Source organism: Hemicordylus capensis, chromosome 1 (genome assembly GCF_027244095.1).
Source record: "Hemicordylus capensis ecotype Gifberg chromosome 1, rHemCap1.1.pri, whole genome shotgun sequence".
Lineage (NCBI taxonomy): Eukaryota > Metazoa > Chordata > Lepidosauria > Squamata > Cordylidae > Hemicordylus > Hemicordylus capensis.
The window spans coordinates 236,755,831-236,776,933 of NC_069657.1; the positions used below are offsets into that span (position 1 = coordinate 236,755,831).

Here is a 21,103-nt window from a genome sequence, read left to right on the forward strand (position 1 = left end):
TTCAGTACTGGAGTAACAGGATCTCTCCCAGATGACCCAGAGACCAACCTGGCTGCCTCATTCTGGACCAACTGTAGTTTCCAGACTACATACAAGGGCAGCCCCACATAGAGCACATTGCAGAAATCCAGTCTGGAGGTTACCAGCATATGTACCACAGTCCTGAGGTAATTTATCTCAATAAATTGAAGCAGCTGACATATCAGCCGAAGCTGATGGAAGGCATTTCTGGTCACTCCCTCTGGATTCCAATCTGCAAGAAGACAGGAGATATAAAACTCATATGATCTGCCTGGCATATTCAGCAAAAGAGGGGCAATAAAAGTGATGTGACTATCCCAGTAGAATGGACAATATAAAAGCACATGCATCACAGTTTCAATTTCCTCTGTGCCATATGGGCATTTTCAGACAAAAAGTGGAGTTTTCCAATATCTGCCCTCAAATACTGCAGACGGGAGTGTATTCAAGCGTGCCATCAAAAATGCTCTCCACTGGTTCTGGATTATCAGACTAGTGAGATAACTGGCTGGCTTCAGATAGTTCAAGAAACCACCAAGGTTGTTACTACTAGTGGCCAAGCTTAAATTCTTCTGTCATTCACTATCATGTTTACGTTGCTTAAGAATTTGTTTAGCATTTTCACATCCCAAGGAGATTAAGATATTAGGAGGAAACCCATATGTACTAAATTTATCCTGCAAAAGCATTATCGCAGAGTCACCCCTCCCTGTTACCTGGCAAGCTGACTGGCAACAGTCAGCTTTATTTATTAAAACTTTATTTAAAAGAAAAGAAAAATCTCTGGTAGATTTTATCGCTGCCACCAAGTGCTCTTTGGTTAACAGGGTTCCTCTGACAGGGATGGGAAAACTAAAATATCCCATCTCCTCTTTACTTTTCTAGCAAGCAAATATAAAAACGTGGTTCCACATATATATGCTTAAGTGGGGAGCTGTAGCCAGCTGTTTGGGAGCATGTGTGCTAGAGGCTCCCCCACCCCCTGAGTCAGTCAAACACTCTGAGGGGGCTTGTATTAAAAAAAAAGGATTTCACACATAGCTGTAGCCACTAATGTTAGCTTAGTGGTTACAAACATATTCAAAACACCCAGATGTTCTCAGGCGGTGCTTAACTTTAAACTTTATTATTATTATTATTATTATTACATTTATAACCCGCTCTTCCTCCAAGGAGCCCAGAGCGGTGTACTACATACTTGAGTTTCTCTTTCACAACAACCCTGTGAAGTAGGTTAGGCTGAGAGAGAAGTGACTGGTCCAGAGTCACCCAGCTAGTTTCATGGCTGAATGGGGATTTGAACTCGGGTCTTGCTGGTCCTAGTCCAGCACTCTAGCCACTACACCACGCTGGCACTGAAGTTACTAGACTGAAGTTGAAGATAGGTAATTGCAAAAACAGATACTTGGAGATAATCTTTCTATGTTTGCTTGCTTTTATTATATTTGTACACCACCTTAAACCTCCATCTCTGGGTGAATAGTACAGTTGAAAAAGCTAGTCAAAACATGAATTTCAAATTTGGATATTGAATTACTATCACAAAACAAATTTGGATATATTTAGAATCTAAACATTTTGTAAATTTTGAAAATTTGAATTTTTTGTTTGAGTACAACATTATACCTTAGTAATTATACTTTAGGCATGGATGATCCCTCATCTAAGTTCTCTGGGTTACATTAGTGCATTAAAATAAAATGGGACTCCAAATAAATTGGCAGCTAAGGTGCTTCATATAAAAGACAGAGGTCCACGTGTTATGCAGCCCAAGGCAGAGAGTGCTGATCTACCTGCACTGCTGTGGGTTAGATCAGAAAAACATCACTGATGGTCAAGCAACATGTTTCTGATCGAACACTTTTTGAGTGCGGGCGTACCAACTGATGTATTTGTGCTCTTGCTCTTGCTCTTGCCAGTGAGTTGCTATGAGCTGGCCGCAGCTCAGGTGAATCTGCAGAACCTGCGGTAGACTGCACAACATGTGGGTCAGAGGCTGCATCTTTTGCACATTTACCTGGGAGTAAGCCCCATTTAAGAAAGTGGGACTTGCTTTGAGTAAAACTATGAATAATAGTATTAAAGAGAAAGGACTCCAAAACTCAGTTGCAAAGTTGTATGTAATTGATTTTACTGGAACATCCTTCCAGCAGGGTGTAAGGAGGAGTCAACTAGAACAACATCGCAGATATTTCCTTTAGCACAAAATACATTTATGGAGGAAATTTGCTATTGCCGTGGAAGTGTCAGAAAAAAGACCTGAAATTTAAGTTTTCCTCGTGCAAAATTACACTAACCCCCACCGCCACTTAAATTACTATTAGCAGTAGAATCCAGAAAATGGAAAAAAAATGGTTATACTGGTACAACAGCTTAATAAAAGTAGCTGAATAAAACACAGTAAAGGATCAAATAGAACTAAAATTCAGAATGAAGGACTCGACCCATCTTAAAAAGTCACAGTATCCTGTCAGTTAATGCATATTATTCAAGTCATTGGAATTCTACAGCTCTCGTAAAAGACAGTGTGTAAGTCTTGCATTAAATTATACCAGACTCTTGACTTTATTATTTTGCTTCTTTCTCCGTAATCAAGAGGGATTTGATAATCATGGTATAACTTATGTAGGGCGTTTACACAGACAGAATACTGCTCTTGTAATATAATAGTGATAACTCCCAAAGAAGCATCAAGGCATTCTCAGGAATAAATACTATACATACCTTTTGTTTTGCAGCTACCTTGAGTTCTCCTTGATATTTATGAGCACAGGAGAAGTTTATTCCCTCACACACTTCAGAAAGTTGGGGTTTGCATATTTAGAAGCAGCTTGAGTACAAGTGTAAATACAGAATCATGCTGGGGTAGTTTAGTGGAATACTAAAGAGCAAACCAAAAATACCTCAAGGTGTTACAAGGCCAGATTAAGCTGGGGGGCTGTTATACCTCGGGATAGGGTGAGAGGCATGTAGAATGCTTTCCCCCTACTATACAGTATTCAACCTGTAGTCTCAGGTCACAGCAGATATAAAACGTTGTATGCTGTTTAAGTGGTTGGAACACTCATTCACCACTCAGAAAACAAAAGCTGTGGATATGTATACTAATCTAATCATTTCCACCATACTTAAAATGTTACATCTTCTCTTCACCTTTGGTACATCCTGCTACTGCCAGGAGCAAAACTCTTGACAGATGCAACATGCAATCATTTACCAGCCAACTTCCATTCTTTAAAATTACTCCTTTCAAAAGACTATACCTCTGTAAAGTTAAATAACATGATTATGGATAGTTGCCTACCTTTGCTCAGTAATTAATCTGGCCCTGCTGAATAGTTTTAAACCTGCAATATGGACTGAATATGCATTTTAATTTAGACACAGTTGAATGTACTTTTGGTTGCCTGGATGAAAGGTGAATTGGCTTCAATAATTTATGTGCACACATTGAAATACTGAAATACTTTCCTTGAAATAAAAGCACACGTTCCTGGATGGTCCCTAATGAATGTATTATGTAACATGCAGTTGGCTATGCTTTGTTTCCAGCATCTCCCGTTCCATTGGCTCTAGCTGTCCCTATTTACCAGGGAGAAATCCTGTTTTGTGTCATCACTGGGTCTCTAGAAACTAAATCTCCAGATAGGTGAAGAGGATGCCTTGTGTCTCTAGGGTACCTGCATTTAAATGGTTGCCCAACACTAAAGCACTATGTAGGACACAACATATAGTAACTAGAGTCTAGACTTCAGCAATGTGTGATAGTGGGTGGGGCACTTGGGCAGTAATCCTTGGTGTGAGATTTTTTTTTTTTTTGCAAGTGTATCCCTATTTTCATCTGTGAGATGTTGGAGGGTATGGCTGTGGCTTGGCTTATCTGCATCGGTAATCTCTGGAATAATGTGTTCTCCATGCATTTTATCATATGCTTTCCTTATGTGACATGCTTATAGTCAGAATTGCATGGCATGCCTTCCAGGTTTCATGGATGGCCATACCCCCTACACGTAGTCATGTCCCTGTTGTAACTGGTGCAGTGTTGGAGGGTATGCCATTCCAGTGTCTTTTTAACTTATTTGTCATTAACAATGCAAGCTGAGATCTAAACAGAAAGGTTCAAGGATATACATTTCAGAAGATCCCTATTAAAGTCCTAATGTTCAAAAGTTCCACGTTCTGATGTATTAATTCATAATTTTAATTCTGAGTAGGAGAGAGGAGGATATTATCTAGATAATGTGAACAACTGTCACACTTTTGGCAGTCATTGTCTTATTATGGCGAAATGCATAAAAGAGCTAGATTTGAAGGAGCCCAGCAATGACTGATGATATATTGTTCTCTGGCAGGAACCATATTTCTGCTGTGAGGGGTGGGGAACATCCTGTCCTTGTCAGAACCATTCAGAGGTGGTGGTTGAGGTAGGGGTAGGGTCTTTGCACTGTGCAAGTGTCCACCTACTGACTGGCAACCAACCTCCAGCGGGGACACAGACCACGGAGTCAGAAGAGGCTGCTAGCCTGTCAATGAAATAGGGATCTGCACAAGCCGGTTCAGCACCAGCATTTGAGTCAGCTCGACGGGGTGGGGAGTGGTTCCCTTAAGGAGCTGGTAAGGTGCTCCTCCCTGCCCTGCTGCTGTTCCAGGTGCTCTCCCCGGTCCCCAATAGTTGAGCGGGGTTGCGGTGCTGTGGCACTGCGGCGCTGTTCCCTGCCAGTGCCGCACAGAGGCTGCAGGGAACAATGCCGCAGCTCCACGCGGCTGTTTGGGGGCTGGGCACCACACCCAGAAAAATGGCGGGGCAGGGAGGAGCAGGTAAGGAGCTCCTTACCTGGTTCTTAAGAGAACCACTCCCCTCCCCACCAGCCCGTGCACAAGCCGTTCGTGCACATCTCAGTAGTGAAAGACATGCTTGTATAATGCTGTCTAAGATGCCCCCTATCTCCCATCTCATAGTTTCTGGCAAGGACAGACTCTCTCTATCCCTCAGGAACACTGCAGTGGTGGATAGTTCTTGCTAGCATCTCCTCACCTGCTGCTGCTGCTGCTGGAAGGGACTTCAGATACAACCCTCTGTTGGTCAACATAGCATGTAGTCTCTCTCCAGTGTGGCATTGCTCTGCTTTGTAAATTGTGAGTAGTTATTGATTTTATTAGGAACTGCCCGACTGAGTAAATTTTCACTGCATGGCATGGCCATTTCTGTTCCATAAATATCAGTGTCTACCATGTATTCTTGATTCAATGGCCCAATTAAATATCAGTGGTAGAAACTATCACCTTAATTATACTCAGTTATTCATACCACCTGCTAAAGGCCGACCACAACTAAACTACTGCTGGGCACCTAGGATGGATATCATGGTAGAAAACTGACCTCTTGGCACATAATATCTTTCTGCTCAGTATGCTACGTGCTTACGTTTGTGGAAAGCATATTTTTGATTTAATATACAAAAATAAGCACAGAGAGAACCACATGAAACTTGCTAGAGTGAAGAATGCCTACTGCACCCTAATTCAATTTACAGGGTTTAACAGAGAAGCTTCATTCAGGGAAAGGCTCTCTGAAGAAAAGTTAGGGGCAGGAGCTGCCAGTCTGCCCTTTTGCGATGGCTGTTTCTATTCAAGAATATATATATATATATATATATATATATATATATATATATATATATATATATATATATGCAGCGAGTGTTCTTTTGCTTAGATTGAACCTGCTTCACCTGAAAGTCCAATCCAGTGGATTTAGGTGTTTTTCCGTCACAGTTAAATCAATCTGTATTAGACAGGACCTGACTTGGCATATTTTAAAAACAGCATTAATTCTTTTGGCTATATCATACACACACCAAGGAAGAGTGTCTATGAAAGTTCTTAGGTTACATATTTCTGATTCTATGTCTAATTCATTTTTTAAAAAGTATTATATGATTCTGTTCTTAAAACAGATCTCTGCACCTGAATTTCTCATGTGAATGTCTGCTGACCTTCAATGTCCTCTCCCTCCATTCTGGAATCTTTGGGAATATCTGTCACCATCCAGCATGTGCTGCTGAGTTATGATAATTCCAGATGGCTCCTGAAGTGTAGGCTACTGCATTTGCTACGTTAGCACTGGGGATGTCATTCTGAATGCACACAGACCTTTTGTATGGATGTGGCATGGTCATGCCATGATGCCTTCTGAAGCCAGACCAGATCACAGACGTTTCTTGAGAGTCTTTGGGCAGAGCCACAAGTGAGGGTGTTAGCATGAAAAATATTGATGTAAAGCAGGCTATTAGAGGTGCATATAAAATGTATTAAATCATGCGGGAAAATCCATAGTCCAATTTTGAAAGAAAGAAATCCTCAATAATCATTGCAAGAGACTAGCCACATAAACATTTCAAAACAAGAGTAATAATTGTACACACACACACACACACACACACACACACACACACACACACGAAGATCCTGCCTCCTGAATTACTAAAAACAATCACAACAAGAAGACTGTTAAAAAATATATTTATCTATTTATTTAAATTTAAAATATTTATTCCCCGCCCCTCCAGTACATTACTGCTCGGGGCGACTCACAACATTTATAAAACAGTTACAACATAAAATCAGATTGATAAAATTAACCAAATCAAACAAGTTAAAATCGAAGCTACAACCACAATCATAATTAGCTTTTAAAATTCCAAATTAAATTCTTAAAGCTAAAAACTAAGAAATATAAAAACTAAAAACTAAAGAACCTACCAGATATATGCAACAGGTTAAACATTTAAAAGCCTCTTTTAAAAGATATGTTTTTAGTTGTTTTTTTAAAAAAACACTAGGAGAAGAAGCATGGTGAAGCTCTTCAGAGAGGGCATTCCAAAGCTGAGGGGCCACAACCGAAAAGGCCCTGTCTCTAGTACCCCCCAATCAGATCTCTGTTAATGGCAAGGCCATGAGCAGGGCCTGAGATGGCGAGCGGAGGGCCCTGGCAGGTTCATATGGGTGAATGCGGTCTAACAGGTACCCTACACCCCAAGCAGTGTAGGGCTTTAAAGGTCAACACCAGTGCCTTGAATATAGCCCGGAAACAGACTGGTAGCCAATGAAACTGATGCAGGATGGGTGTAATACTCGTGAAGTGACTTGCACCTATGAGCATCCTTGTGGCAGCATTCTGAACCAGCTGAGGCTTCCAAACCATCTTCAAGTGCAGCCCCACATACAGCGCATTGCCGTAGTCTAATCTGGACATTACCAAAGCATGAGTGACTGAGGTCAGGTCCGACTTTTCCAAGTAGAGTCACAGCTGGCGCACCAGCCGTAGCTGGTAAAAGGCAGTTCTTTACACCGCTGCCACCTGTGCCTCCAAAGACAGTATTGGGTCCAGAAGCATCCCCCAAGCTGCAGACTTTGTTTTTCAGAGGGAGTGTGACCCCTTATAAACATATAAAGCTGAGACTAAGAAAGCTCAGAGGCAACTGTATCTTGCTATAGATAGAAATATATGGTTGCGCTTGTGCTTTCTTAGTCTATATATTTTTATTTTTTTATTCGCCTTTCAGGCTTTGTAAAGTCATCTTGTGAATGTGAAATTAGTGGGGGAAATTCATAGATATTCTTAGACAAACAGAGCTTTTTGCATGGCCCACTTAATGGCCTGAACCTATGTGCTTTAGTTTAGTCAGGTGACTAGATGAAATAAGTTTAGGCTCTGATAGGGAATGGAGGACAAAACCCAGAAAGCATATGTGAATCATATGTCAAGGGAGCATACAACATAGTTAACAGAAGTTTCTGAAAACTGGCATTTAGGTATGTTCAGAAAAACCTATACAGCTCCATGTACAAAGACTGTAATAATCTATTTCCATAATGCCTGTAGCAACCAGGCCTCTGTTATTCTTCTATTATAATATTATATTTCATTGTGGAAACTATATTTAATTGTGGAAATAGGAGAGTGGATTCTTTCCACTGGCCTTCCTTCACAGACTAGAATTTTGTCTCTCCTTGTGTTCGCCAGCCGACCTTTTAGAACACTTTGTATAAAGTGTGTACATAATGAGGCTCCAGACCCTGACTCTGGCAATGCCATCTGGGCGATAGATGTGTTTGATGCTTTGGAATGGCTGAGAAGTTTATAAATGTCCCCTGTTGAGCCACCCCATGTATCTGGTAATATTAACTTTGAACTTTCATTTCATTTTATTTGTGTTGCATGAGTGAAGAGTAGTAGATGTTACTGAAAAGGAAAATACTGCGCACATGTAAAAGCAATGTACATTATTGATTACTCCTTGATGAATACCAGATCACTCCTTGTTAAGGAGTCAAAATTATTCTGGTAAAATATCTTTAAAGTATTTATAACTTCCCCTATGCCAACAAGCTAAAAGTATTTTTGTTTTATTATTAATTACACGTATGCCCTACTCTTTCTCCAAAGAATTCAGAACAGCATATAAAGGGTTCTCAGATGGTCTCTTGTAGAGGCAGTATATACCAGGCTGGACCTGGAACACAGGAACATAGGAAGCTGCCTTCTACCGAGTCAGACCACTGGTGCATCTAGCTCAGTATTGTCTTCACAGACTGGCAGCTGCATCTCCAGGGTTACAGGCAGGAGTCTCTCTCAGCTGTATCTTGGAGGTATCTTGGAGGTGCCAGGGTGGGCACTTGGAACCTTCTGCATGCAGGTATTCTTCGCAAAGCCGCCCCGTCCCCTGAAGGGATGACATCTTGCAGTGCTCACATGTAGCCTCCCATTCAAATGCTAACCAGCTTAGCAAAGGGGACAATTCATGTTTGTCACCACAAGACCAGCTCTCCCCCCATGCTTAGCTTCAGCACCAGAGCTAAATAAGAGAACACCCTCTGATCTGCTCAATAACAGCAACATTTATGCTGGCCATAGCTGGAGTCAAATTGCTATATTTTTCCCTTGGGGGGGGGAGGGGAATGAAGTTGAGATCATTTGCATTTAACTTTTAAATATATCCCCCTTATTCAGCAAACAGCTGCATTATCTAGGCAATGTTTATTTGCGTTCATAAATGCTATAATATCAGGGTTTTCTTAGCACTCACATGGGCCAAGGTCAACCATGGCTATTAAAATTATGCACCAGGGAAGGGCTGTTAATTAACTCATCCTGTGCGGATTTTGCTCAGTATCTTAAGACAGTAAAGATTTGTAGGGACACACTATTATGAGTCAACAACTAGCATCACTTTTGCAGGTAAAGCAGATTATTTTTTTTTTCTGCATAAAGTTACACTGCAGTAAGTAGCAACTTCTTTCCATGGTTTCATGTTCTCAGTTTCATATGGACAAGGATATATTTGATCTGATATTGATCATAGACAATATTGAATATAAAATGCTGGAAATACTAAAATCAACAATTGTGTAGAGGCTATTGCCTGCTAACTGGGCAAAGGACCCTACTTTTAATGTGGCGGTTGTCCTATATGTAGCAGGAGGAGAGCTATTGTCACTATTCAACCCTAGCATTAAGTCCCTCCCAGTGGCCATTGCTGGTATGTCCACTTTGTGTTGTTTTATTGTGAGCCCCTTGGGATAGGGAGCCATGCCATCTTCTCATTCCTTTGTAAACTGCATAGTGAACTTTGGTTGTTAAAAGCGATATATATGTTGTTAAAAGCGATATATAACTTTCCCAAAATAATAATAATAACAACAACAACAACAACAAGAGATAATAATATAAAATAAATAAAATAATAATAATAGTAGTAATAATAATAAAAATAACAAAATACAAAGATCTACAAATTGAAATTGAAAGGCTGTGGCAGAAAAAGACCAAAATAATCCCAGTGGTAATTGGCACCCTTGGTGCAGTTCCAAAAAACCTTGAAGAGCACCTCAACACCATAGGGGCCAACTTTACTGGGAACAGCCTATATTCTGTGACAGTATCTATAACAACAGCAACAACATTGACAATAAAATTCAGCCATCCCAGGTCTTTGGGAAGGACTCGATGTCTGTATAAAACAAACCAGTCAATAACACCTGTCTGACTGTGTAAATAAATACATGTTAGGTTATGCCAAATACAGGTGATCTCACCCTGTATCTTACAGCATTCTTCTGAAGAGGCTGTTCGATTTGGAGGGGAGATTATTTAACTACCCCATGCACAGTGGAAGTGCACAAGTAAGGACAGCACTGCTAATTAATATTGTCTGGAGACAATATTACAAGAAGGCCAATATATCAGAGCAGCCCAGCAACCTTTCCTTTCATAAACGGAGAAAGAAGTAATAAGAAGAATTCATAAACAAGATGTCTGGTGAGGGGCGGAGCTGTGTGGTGCCCTGCTGTCCCACGAGACCCCCTTTTCAATGAGGTAGTGATTTGGTAATTCCTCCAGTCACTCTAGTGTACCGGTGTTCTTGCACAAGAATACCATGGGAAAATCTTCCAGGCAACAGTAAGAATGGAAAGCACTTCCATTCCAGCAGGAAGCTTCAGGGATAGGCAACTACAGAGATAGGCAACCTTGTCTCTCAAGCTGTTATTTAACTACAATTCCCATCATCCCCCGCCAGAGGTGGACTTAGGTAATTTTGGAGTGTGGATCTAAAGACCTTTGGAGGCCTCCCTCCCACTTCAAGTTAAGTGTCATTTCCTTATACGCCCCCCACACACACACACACCACAAACATAGTATTTTTAACACGTGGGGTATATTTATGTTCTTGCACAAGAATACCATGTGGAGTACCGTGTAGAGTTAAAATTCTAAGTAAAGTAGTTTATTTAAGAAATACATCAGAGTGATAGGAAAGGCCTACATGCCTAGTTGCTTGCTACATCAGAAAGGGGGAAGGAGGAAGAGGACATCTGGCTCCCAGGTGAGAGAAAGAAACCTGAGACTATCAGTTTAACAAAAGGGAGGTAGAGTAGAGAAAGTATAGTCATAGAAGGGATTCCCTTGCTCACTATCTCTACCCCTAGTGCCCCTAGGAGCTGCATCTCCAACAGAGGCGAATGCCGTAAGCGTGATGGCAGATTCTTCCATAATTGGGTGGCTGAGGCAAACACTATAAGCATCAGTGGCAGGATAGGGGCAAGAGAGTGAATTATTGACAGGCTGGGGGGCAGGGCTTCGGTCCCCACTTTAGATGGTGTATGCAAGTACCCTGTCCTTTTAAAATCCTGTCTGAAGAGGGCTTAAGCCATTCCCCCATCTGAAATAGGAATAATAGTGATCTACCTACATCTATAAGATGTTTGTGAGGACAAACATGATATAAAATAGAACACTGTGTTTGGGGAAAGTGATATGGAAAAAGTGCTATATAAATGATGTTTCTGAATCCCAGTAGCTTCACAAATACTGGCCACCTTATCCATCCAAGTAATTAATTAAGGAAACCCTCCCCCTAGCATCTCTTGAGAGTGATTTGCTAGAAACAAATAAAAATGCGCCAGGATTTGAGGGATTGTCTTGAATAGGTCAGACCAGCTCTAGTTTGAATGTTTCAGTCCAGCTCTACTTCTTTGACCTATCAATGGCTCTCTGGTATGGTGTGTTGTTTGTGCTTCCTCAACATCCTTGCTATACATCTGGTGCAGTAAGCTTTTCTGCTAATTTGTGAGGGCTATGCTTTGATGCAGAGGACTTCACTTCTGTATAGGAGGTCGTGCTAGATGGCTTTTTTGTTCCTAACGAAATGCAATTTTGTGTTGCCAAAATCAAATTCAAAATGTGCTTTGCTGAAGATCAGAGCAGGACTAATAAATATCTCCAAGGGGAAGAGGATTTTGAACAAGCAACTAACTTGAATATCTCTTAATTACATCTAGCATGAATCTGAGCCACTCTCAGTTTATTATGACCAGGGCATTCAGTGTCAGTTCTGATCACATACTGGCTGGCTAGTGGAAATAACTGTTCATGCTGGTAGACTATATCAAATGCAAGTTACCATTTTTCTTTTCATGGGAGAGCAGCCACCATCTTATGTGAATTTGCAGTTCTGCTAATACATTGTTCACATGAGTAGACAACTGGTGAGAGCAGTTTCTTTACACAAGACAGCTGCCAGTGTGTTATTGTAATGTATTGTAAGAATGCAGCCTTGCAGTTGGCCATTAAATGTTTTGATATGTCTTCCAAGCACATGCTGATTGTCTTTTTTTTTTTAATGATGCAGCTCTCCCCTCCTCCCTGCCCCAAGCATGCATGATGGCCTGCTTAAAAAACAAATTCAGAACAGTTGTGATGAGGAAAACCTTTGTCACAGCCTTATTGTGTTATTTAAATGTGGCTCACTAGACTAACTTCATGATTTCACACAATTTAGGTTTAATTTTATGTATGCACACAACCTTGTTCCCTCAACTGACGGTTGCATCCTCATTTGTAGAACACCCCTGATTGCTGCTGGAGTGATTGGAGGACTCTTCATCATTGTCATTTTGGGCTTGACTTTTGCCGTTTATGTGAGGCGTAAGAGTATCAAAAAAAAGAGGGCCTTACGAAGGTTCTTGGAGACTGAGGTAAAGAACTTTTCTGTCTTCTGCACTGAAACACCAGTCATTTAAAAACAATGCCATTTTGTCTTACTTTGCCTAAGTGATGTTGATATTCCTTTACAATGGGTATATCATAAGAATGTTTACAAAATTCTCTCTACATTTCTCCATGGATAATGGAGTTTGGAATGACCAGATTTTATACACAGAATGGCACCTGAGCAGTTTCCACATATTTCGTTCCCTTAGCTTCCATGACCTGTCCCCTTAGCTAAGCAGAGTCCACCCTGGATGCATTTGTATGGGAGACTACATGTGAGCACTGTAAGATATTCCCCTCGGGGATGGAGCTGCTCTGGGAAGAGCAGAAGGTGCCAAGTTCCCTCCCTGGCATCTCCAAGATAGGGCTGAGAGGGACTCTTGCCTGCAACCTTGGAGAAGCCGTTGCCAGTCTGTATAGACAATACTGAGCTAGATGAACCAATGGTCCAACTCAGTATATGGCAGCTTCCTATGTTCCCCACCAGCCATACTTTGGCATGCAAGTGTACTCGACTGTAAAGTAAAGTGTGCCATCAAGTCAATTTTGATTCCTGGCGCCCACAGAGCACTGTGGTTTTCTTTTGCCTCCTCTTGCACAATATGAGATGATGCCTTCCAGCATCTTCCTGTATCACTCCTGCCTGATATAGTACCAACGGGGATTCAAACCAGCAACCTTCTACTTGTTAGTCAAGCATTTCCCCACTGTGCCAGGACGCTTACAGGCCTAGGCCCATCCCTCATCTGCCTGCCTGCTTCTGCCAATGGCCTTGGTAGCCCCGAGAAGCAGCAGCAGCAATGGCAGTTGACCAGGCCCTTCCTTGCTACCACCACCACCACCATCATGGCCGCTAGTTCCTCTCAGGCTGCTAACAGGCCCAGGCCTGTCCCTTACCCTTTCTTCTTTCTCTCTTCCCCTCCCTTCATTTACTCCCTTTATCTCTCTTCCGCCCACTCCCTTCCTGAGTTAACAGATATTATTCATCTTGTTTCCTCATCTAATTCACACAGTGGCAACCTCCTTATCCTGAAGTGGCTCTTTCCTCTCTCATGACCCCTCTCTTTGCAGACCCCTGTCATATCTCTCTCTCTCTCTCTCTCTCTCTCTCTCTCTCTCTCTCTCTCTCTCTCTTATTTTCTCCTCTACATCAAGCACATCTTCTGACCAGTAAGACTTGCATTCCAACTGACATTGCATTCCATCACAGGCTCCTCTTCCCTATCTGCATATAGAATCCCCACTGCCCAATCAACACAGTGTTTCTGCTCTGTTACCTCCAATTGGTAAAGGACTGTGTAGACGGGGCTTGCCATGTACGGCCTTAGTGTATGATAGATAGATAGATAGATAGATAGATAGATAGATAGATAGATAGATAGACAACTTTTTGTAAGTTATAGACTCTAAACTTAATTGTCCATTAGGTTTCTTATATATCATATATTTCCTCCTCCTCCTCCTCCCCATCCCACCCCAAACATATATTTAATGCTTGACAGACATCTGGGTACTTGAAAGTTAATTAAGGGAAGCAGAGTGTAAAAATTATTGTGTCAGGCTTTCATCTATGGCTTCACTCTTTCCTATTTGTTTTTGTTCTAGATTAATAAAGTAATTCCCAGCTCCCAACAATTTTTGCCTGTACAGCGTAGTCTGTATTCAACTAATTAAGCAGTCCACAATGTTCACAGAGGCATGATAATGGTCCTCAAATGGCAAAGCACAGTGCACTTAGCCCTGCAAACAGACAATTTGAAACACTGCAGCAGTTTCAACCCAATTTGAGCAGGAGTAGCCCTTAATTATTTTTTCTTATCCTGAGAGAGGACAGGTGATTTGTCAGTGTTTAGAGGCTAGTCTTTTCTCATTTATTTTTACAGAAATATATATTTCCAATCAAAAGCTGTGCCCAGTTCTAATCAATTGATGTTCAGACTCCATTCCATGCATGTGGTTTGTTGGATTACAAGTCACAACACAAATCATAGAAGTGTAACTGTATTATTATTTACAATTAATTACTTCATGCCAGAAACCCTTAATTGGGTGCTGAATTCCCCTTTAAGAAAAATCTTTTTGAAATTATTAGAAACCATGGATGATTGAACCTTAGCTTCAAAATAAAATGATAAGTGCTTGAACTGTTGAGACACATCTCTGTCATTTAAAATGGGGGAAAAATGTTTCAAATAGTTCATGGTGGCATGCTGGTAATTATTATGTCTATCATTTAAAACATTCCTAAGGATACAATCCTCCATATCATTTCATTAGGGCATTCTTGTGGTCTTCAGGAATAATACATACTACTTAAAATCAAAAAGCCGATAAGGTCAATCACACAATCAAAAACTGTGTTCTACTTAGGTTTGGGAGTGGTGTTTGCTCCCAATTTCCAGTCATGTGGAAGCAAGGTAAGAGGAAAACCTGGGTTGAAGTGATTGTGTAGAAGCAAGGTAGAAAGAAAAGCCACCCAATCTACTACTCCAACCTTGCTTCCACAAAATCACTTCTACCCAGGTTTTCCACCTACACATATTTAAGACATTCTTTAGATTGCTTCCACACAACCAAGAATTGGGAGCACACACAGCACCCAAACCTGAGTGGAACAAAATTTTTGATTGTGTGAATGACCTCACTGGGTAGCAGACTTCCCACATCCTGAACTCCTTGGAGACTGGGATAGAAATGTAACTAATAATAATCAAATAATTCATAGGAGGAGCTAAAGTCCACACTTCATATTAAGAAACAGATATATTTGAAAACAGTATTTTGTGTAATCTGACATAGTATGTATAATCTGACATACTTCAATAAGTGATACCTGAGATAGTTTTATTATTTATTTATTTCTTAAATTTCGATATCATCCCATATAAAAATTCCCTGGGCGGTTCACCATCTAAAAACGATTAAACATTGACACAATTAAAACAATTTAAATAAATACAAATAGAACACTGAAGCTTTAAAACTATAAACTAAAAGCCTGGCTAAACAGGTATGCTTTTGGGTCCTTCTTAAAAACATTCAGAGAAGGGGAAACTCTAATTTCATTAGGAAGCGCGTTCAAGAGTCTCGGGGCAACTCTAGAAAAGGCCCAGTTTTGAGTCACCACTAACTGTGCCTGTGGCAACCACAACCAGACTTCCACAGATGATCTTAATAGGTGGTGGGGTTGAAGAAGAAGAAGGTGCTCTCTTAAATACCTTGGACCCAAGCCATTTAGGGCTTTATAGGTAATAACCAGCACATTGTATTTTGCCCGGAAACTTGTTGGCAGCCAGTGTAATCAGGGTGTAATATGGTCTCTTCAGGCAACCCTGGAGACCATCCTGGCTGCTGCATTCTGTACTAACTGCTGTTTCTGAACTATGTACAAAGGCAGCCCAACATAGAGTGCACTACAGTAGTCAAGCCTGAATGTTACCAACATATGCACCACCGTTATAAGGTCACTTATCTCCAGAAATTGATGTAGCTGATGAATCAGCTGAAGCTGATAGAAAGTACTTCTGGCCACTGCCTCAGCCTGAGAAATCAGGGAGAGGTTTGGGTCCAGAAATACTCCCAGACTACGTACCTGCTCTTTCCGGGGGAGTGCAACCCCATCCAGAACAGGCAGGTCTAACACTTCCTTTTATAGGTTGTTCTTTTATACATTGTTTTATAGATTGTTAGGCTGTCCTTTTATAGGTTGTTAATTTGGGATGCTCATTTTGAACAAAGAATAATTGTTTCCATCAGCAGGGAATATTTGAAGTTAATTCTGCATTCTACATATCCAAGAAAGTATTGCCAATGTTTATGGAGTAATGTATCTTAAGATGAAACAAGTGAATTAAGAGCCCTGGTTTATTGAGCCTCTTTTTCAGCCCCCCGCCCCCACTGCGTCACATGGTTCTTGAATATGGTACACCTCCACTAAAATCAACGGGGAATTTGACAGTTAATTCAGTGGGATGTAGATTTTTTTCTGTTGATTGTGGAACTGTGAATTTAAAAATCCTGCATTTCAGGATAATGTATTGTAATGTAAACTCTTTTTAGTCATTCCTTTTGTTCCTAAAACTGATATTCTATAGAGAGACTTCTACAAAGAGTTCACAGCATGAGGGTTGACAGTGTATCCTGTAAAATGTTTAGAAGTCATACATTAAAATTCAGCCTCTCTTATGCCAGTAAGGGAATTTTAAATGGGTTATCATTTTATTTCAGATTATTTTTATTTACTTTTACTGGTATAGGGCATAATCCAAATAATATTCAACACATATTTAGCACATGCTTTAGTTTGACTCGTTGAAATAAATGTGATGTAATTTCTTTAACTCTGGCTGCACCATGCCCATAGTAAATAAAAAAAGACAAAGTGTTTAAGATTCAGTAGATAGCATGAGAGAGACAGAACACAGAAGTGTGACTTCACCAAATTCTTCATCTTACAATGGAAGCTTGATTTTTAACCATCCAACACATCTTAAAAACTAGCCTTTATAGAGACTATCATTTTTTGCTGCTTCTAACTTTTCCATCCAGTAATAAAGAAACACTAATTTACTTTGCAGCTGGTGGAACCCTTGACCCCTAGTGGCACAGCACCCAACCAGGCCCAGCTCCGTATCCTGAAGGAAACTGAGCTAAAGCGTGTCAAGGTCCTTGGATCTGGAGCCTTTGGAACTGTCTATAAGGTATGCCATTTGATACAAGTAACCCATCAAATGTGTTTCTCTGGTGGAACCTGCTGTTGATGAGGGTAGGGGATAGTAAGATGTTTACGGTGCTTTAGGAATATGAAGATAACCTCCTTTCATCTTTGATCCCAGTGTCCAGAGATCATGTTATGTTAGGGATTGCTATTCTGGTATTCAAAATGGGGCTTCTCAGTATTCAATGAAATATTTTAGTAAGAAAAGTAAATTTAGCTCCAAGGTTATTGTACCTCAAGGTATGAAGACCACCAGCCCATGTATGTGGTGAATGGCAACTAGAATCAGTGGATTTCTTTTAAAGACATGTTTTGTAGATAGTTAACGGACTATTTCTTTTACTTTGTCATCTTTTTTAGGGTGTTTGGGTTCCTGAGGGAGAAAGCGTCAAAATTCCTGTGGCTATTAAAATCCTGAATGAGACAACTGGTCCAAAAGCCAATGTGGAGTTCATGGATGTAAGTAATGGATACAGTTTCATGGATTCATGACCACACATTATTACACACGTTAGAAGAATTACTTCTTCTTGCAGTTCACTAAACCCATAACCCTTGTAATGACAGAAGAAAATTCCCCTAGAGATGTCAGATTCAAATTTTACTTATTTATTTAACATATTCCTATACCGCCCAAAATTCACATCTCTGGGTGGTTTACAACCAATGCTGGGTGGGGAGAATCAATGGAAATTATTCTCCCCACCCAACAGATTCCAAGGGACACACCCAGAATTGTTCACTAAAAATACTTCATTTAATTTAGAATTAACTAAGTAATTAGAAATTAAATTAATTTAATTTAAAAGAAATACTTTACTTAATTTAGAATATTTTAAAATACAGTTATAAAATAAATTATTTCAAACATTGGGATGATGATGCAGTCATACACAAGAATGCAATCACACACACACACACACACACACAATGTGCATTAGTGATCAATGATGATCTGCTGGAGGACATTCAATCCATGATCTCTTGGCTAGTGAAAGGAGAAAGGCACCAGCTGTTTCAGGACCTTATCCTTCCCTGGAACATTGCACACACACCCCTCCTGATGCAAGGGTGATCCCCAAGAGGGAACTGCCACAGTGGTTGAGAACAGTGGACCAAACTATCAGTTTCACCACAACTGAACACAAATTTGAGTAAAAATATCATAGCTCTAGTTAGTTCACTGTTCTTGCACACTGTAGAATGAACATGATAAGAACAGTATCATAGATAAATACATTTGTGGATAGATAAATACATAAATAAATTTATCATAGATAAATACATGGAGCCCCTGGTGGCGCAGTGGTAAAACTGCCGCCCTGTAACCAGAAGGTTACAAGTTCAATCCTGACCAGGGGCTCAAGGTTGACTCAGCCTTCCATCCTTCCGAGGTCGGTAAAATGAGTACCCAGAATGTTGGGGGCAATATGCTAAATCATTGTAAACCGCTTAGAGAGCTCCGGCTATAGAGCGGTATATAAATGTAAGTGATATTGCTATTGCTATTGCTATTTGTCCTGCCATGTCTCAGATCTTTATCAGCATCTCACCTGGAGCCAAAAAAAAAAAAAAGTAATTCATGTGGAGTGTGGAATAATTGCTAGAGGTTACACTGGGGACCTCTAAACCGCTATGAGAAGCCATTGTGATGGAAGATGTGGGATGGGAATTATCTAAATGAATAGATAAATGAATAACCCAATAAGTCCCTCATGACATATGTTCAAGGGAGCTGCACCCAAGCATAAACCAAAAAGAAATCACTGGATTATATAATCTCTCATCAAGTGGTAAGTAGATTCCTGATTACTGATTGATACTTTTATCTGCATTGTCCCATGTACATCTGTAAAGAATTAAAATAAAAATGAACAGATCATCACTATTTTCTCAGTGTAGTTTATATACCACATAGTCATTGTACAAATAGAATTAAAAACCTGATCACACTCTTCTCTAAGTCAGAGAATTTGGGGGTTTGGCTGAAACCGTTGAATGACACCACTTTGATCAAGGAAATCAACACTTATTATATATCTCATTATAGAACATGAGGTGAGAGCTACTACTGAGACATTTGAAATGGTAGGATTTTAAGGACCTGATGAGCATTCTCTTTTCCTGACCACCAAATACTATAAAAAACATAGTGGACTTGATAGTTGCCTTACTATTAAGAATTTTCAGTAGCATACTCAGGTCCAGGATTCTCTTGGAAGTCTGGAAGAATGCTAGGATAACTGTCACTCCAAAGTTTTATGAGCTTGGACTTAAATACAAGCTTAGGGGGTACATAATTCTAGTCTCCAAAAAAAGAAGATGATGAGCATTATCATCCCACAAATTCTTATTAGGCTTGAATTAAAATCTGAGGCAGAGAATTCCCATCTCATCCCCCTCACTTTCATGAGCCCTTAAACCCCAGAAAATGGGTGCTTCTCCCACAGCAGCAGTTTTAAGGAATCCAGTCTTCCAGTCCCCTTATGCAAACCCATGGAGACAATGGGTGCCTGATACATATTCTTCCATTAGTTCTAAGACCTTCTGCCCAGCCCAGATTCAAAGGCAGCCCTGATGGTGTAGCAATGGGGCTGTTGTGGAACGCCTTTAAGGCACTTCTGGACTGCAGCACAGCACTCCTTCTCATTGTCTCCAGTGTCAGCTGCACATCAGGTTGCCTAGTGACTTCATTTGTTTCCATGGGGTACTGAAAAGCTGCACTCCCAAAAATTGCTGACGGAAAGCAAACACCTACCCTCTGCAGACAATCCTTGAGGAAAAAGGTGAAAGGGGTGGCCATTCACCCCTTTTAGAGGTGCAGCCTTCAGAGTATCCTCTTTCCTACTAATGTGTGTCACAAGGACAACCTATTTATCACCCTCCTTTCCCTCTTCCTGCATCAGCTAAGGATGTGAGATCTCAAGAAAAGGGGTGAAAAGGTGGGTGAATCAGATGGTGGCCGTGGTATGTGTTAACAACTATGGGTTAGCTAGGAAAGAAGTTGAGTTATCCACTGTTGTTTTAGAAAATAGCTTTGTTCATTTCCACGCCAAGCCAACTTGAATGGTGTGAGAAGAGCTTGCCTATCCCTAATAAAAATCTGTTTTCTTCATGATTAGATGGTCTTTATTACAGTCATTGACCAGTACATATATACAAAACAGTAATATCTGTTTTCCTCATTAATCAGGATGCTAAGTAGATGTTTCAGTGAGCATGTTATTTTGTTCCATACAAACAGATAAATAACAAATGCTTAAATATTTTTTTGCTTTAGCAAGAAGAGGGGGTTCCCCTATGGCCTTGTTATCATTAGAGTCTTTCAAGGTCTTTGGTTTTATTGAATACAAGTATTTTCCAGCCCGTTAATTTAACGGGCGCTAGTCTCCACTCTCAACCGCCGTCTCCTCCCGTCCAGGCCCATCGCCTGCTTCGGCCGGGGCCAGTGCCATCCAGGGCTGCCTCCAGCCTCCCCGGCCGGGCCAGGCCCCCCGCCACATCAGGCCTCCCACCTCAGGCCCCCGCCAACTCAGGCCTCCCTTACCCTCCCCGCGGCCGGTCCGGTTCTGCGGCCGCCGCCTCCGGCCTTCCCACGGCGGCCACAGCCACCAGCGGGCCCAGTCTCCCTGCCGCGGCCACTCAGGCGTAGTGTGTTTTCTGGCCGCCGCCTCGGCCGGCTTCCCCTGCCGTCTCCTCCCCCCCGCCCTGCTTCAGCGGCGGCTGGGCTGGTCCCGCCACTGCCACATCTGTCCTTCCCGGTCCCCGCTTCTCCTGCTCCCGGTCCGGGAGCCAACATGGCTGCTCGTGTT

At 41.1% G+C, this 21,103-nt stretch overlaps 1 protein-coding gene across 5 annotated transcripts in view; it reads left to right on the forward strand.

Annotated features, from left to right (window-relative positions):
• Positions 1 to 21,103, forward strand: part of ERBB4 (erb-b2 receptor tyrosine kinase 4) — a 1,268,185-nt gene that overhangs the window by 1,013,002 nt on the left and 234,080 nt on the right. For all 5 annotated transcript variants that reach the window (XM_053283383.1, XM_053283386.1, XM_053283382.1 and 2 more), the window contains exons 17-19: positions 12,426 to 12,558; positions 17,152 to 17,274; positions 17,652 to 17,750. In XM_053283383.1, the coding sequence (XP_053139358.1) occupies positions 12,426 to 12,558; positions 17,152 to 17,274; positions 17,652 to 17,750 (355 nt within the window). The remainder of the gene's footprint in view (positions 1 to 12,425; positions 12,559 to 17,151; positions 17,275 to 17,651; positions 17,751 to 21,103) is intronic.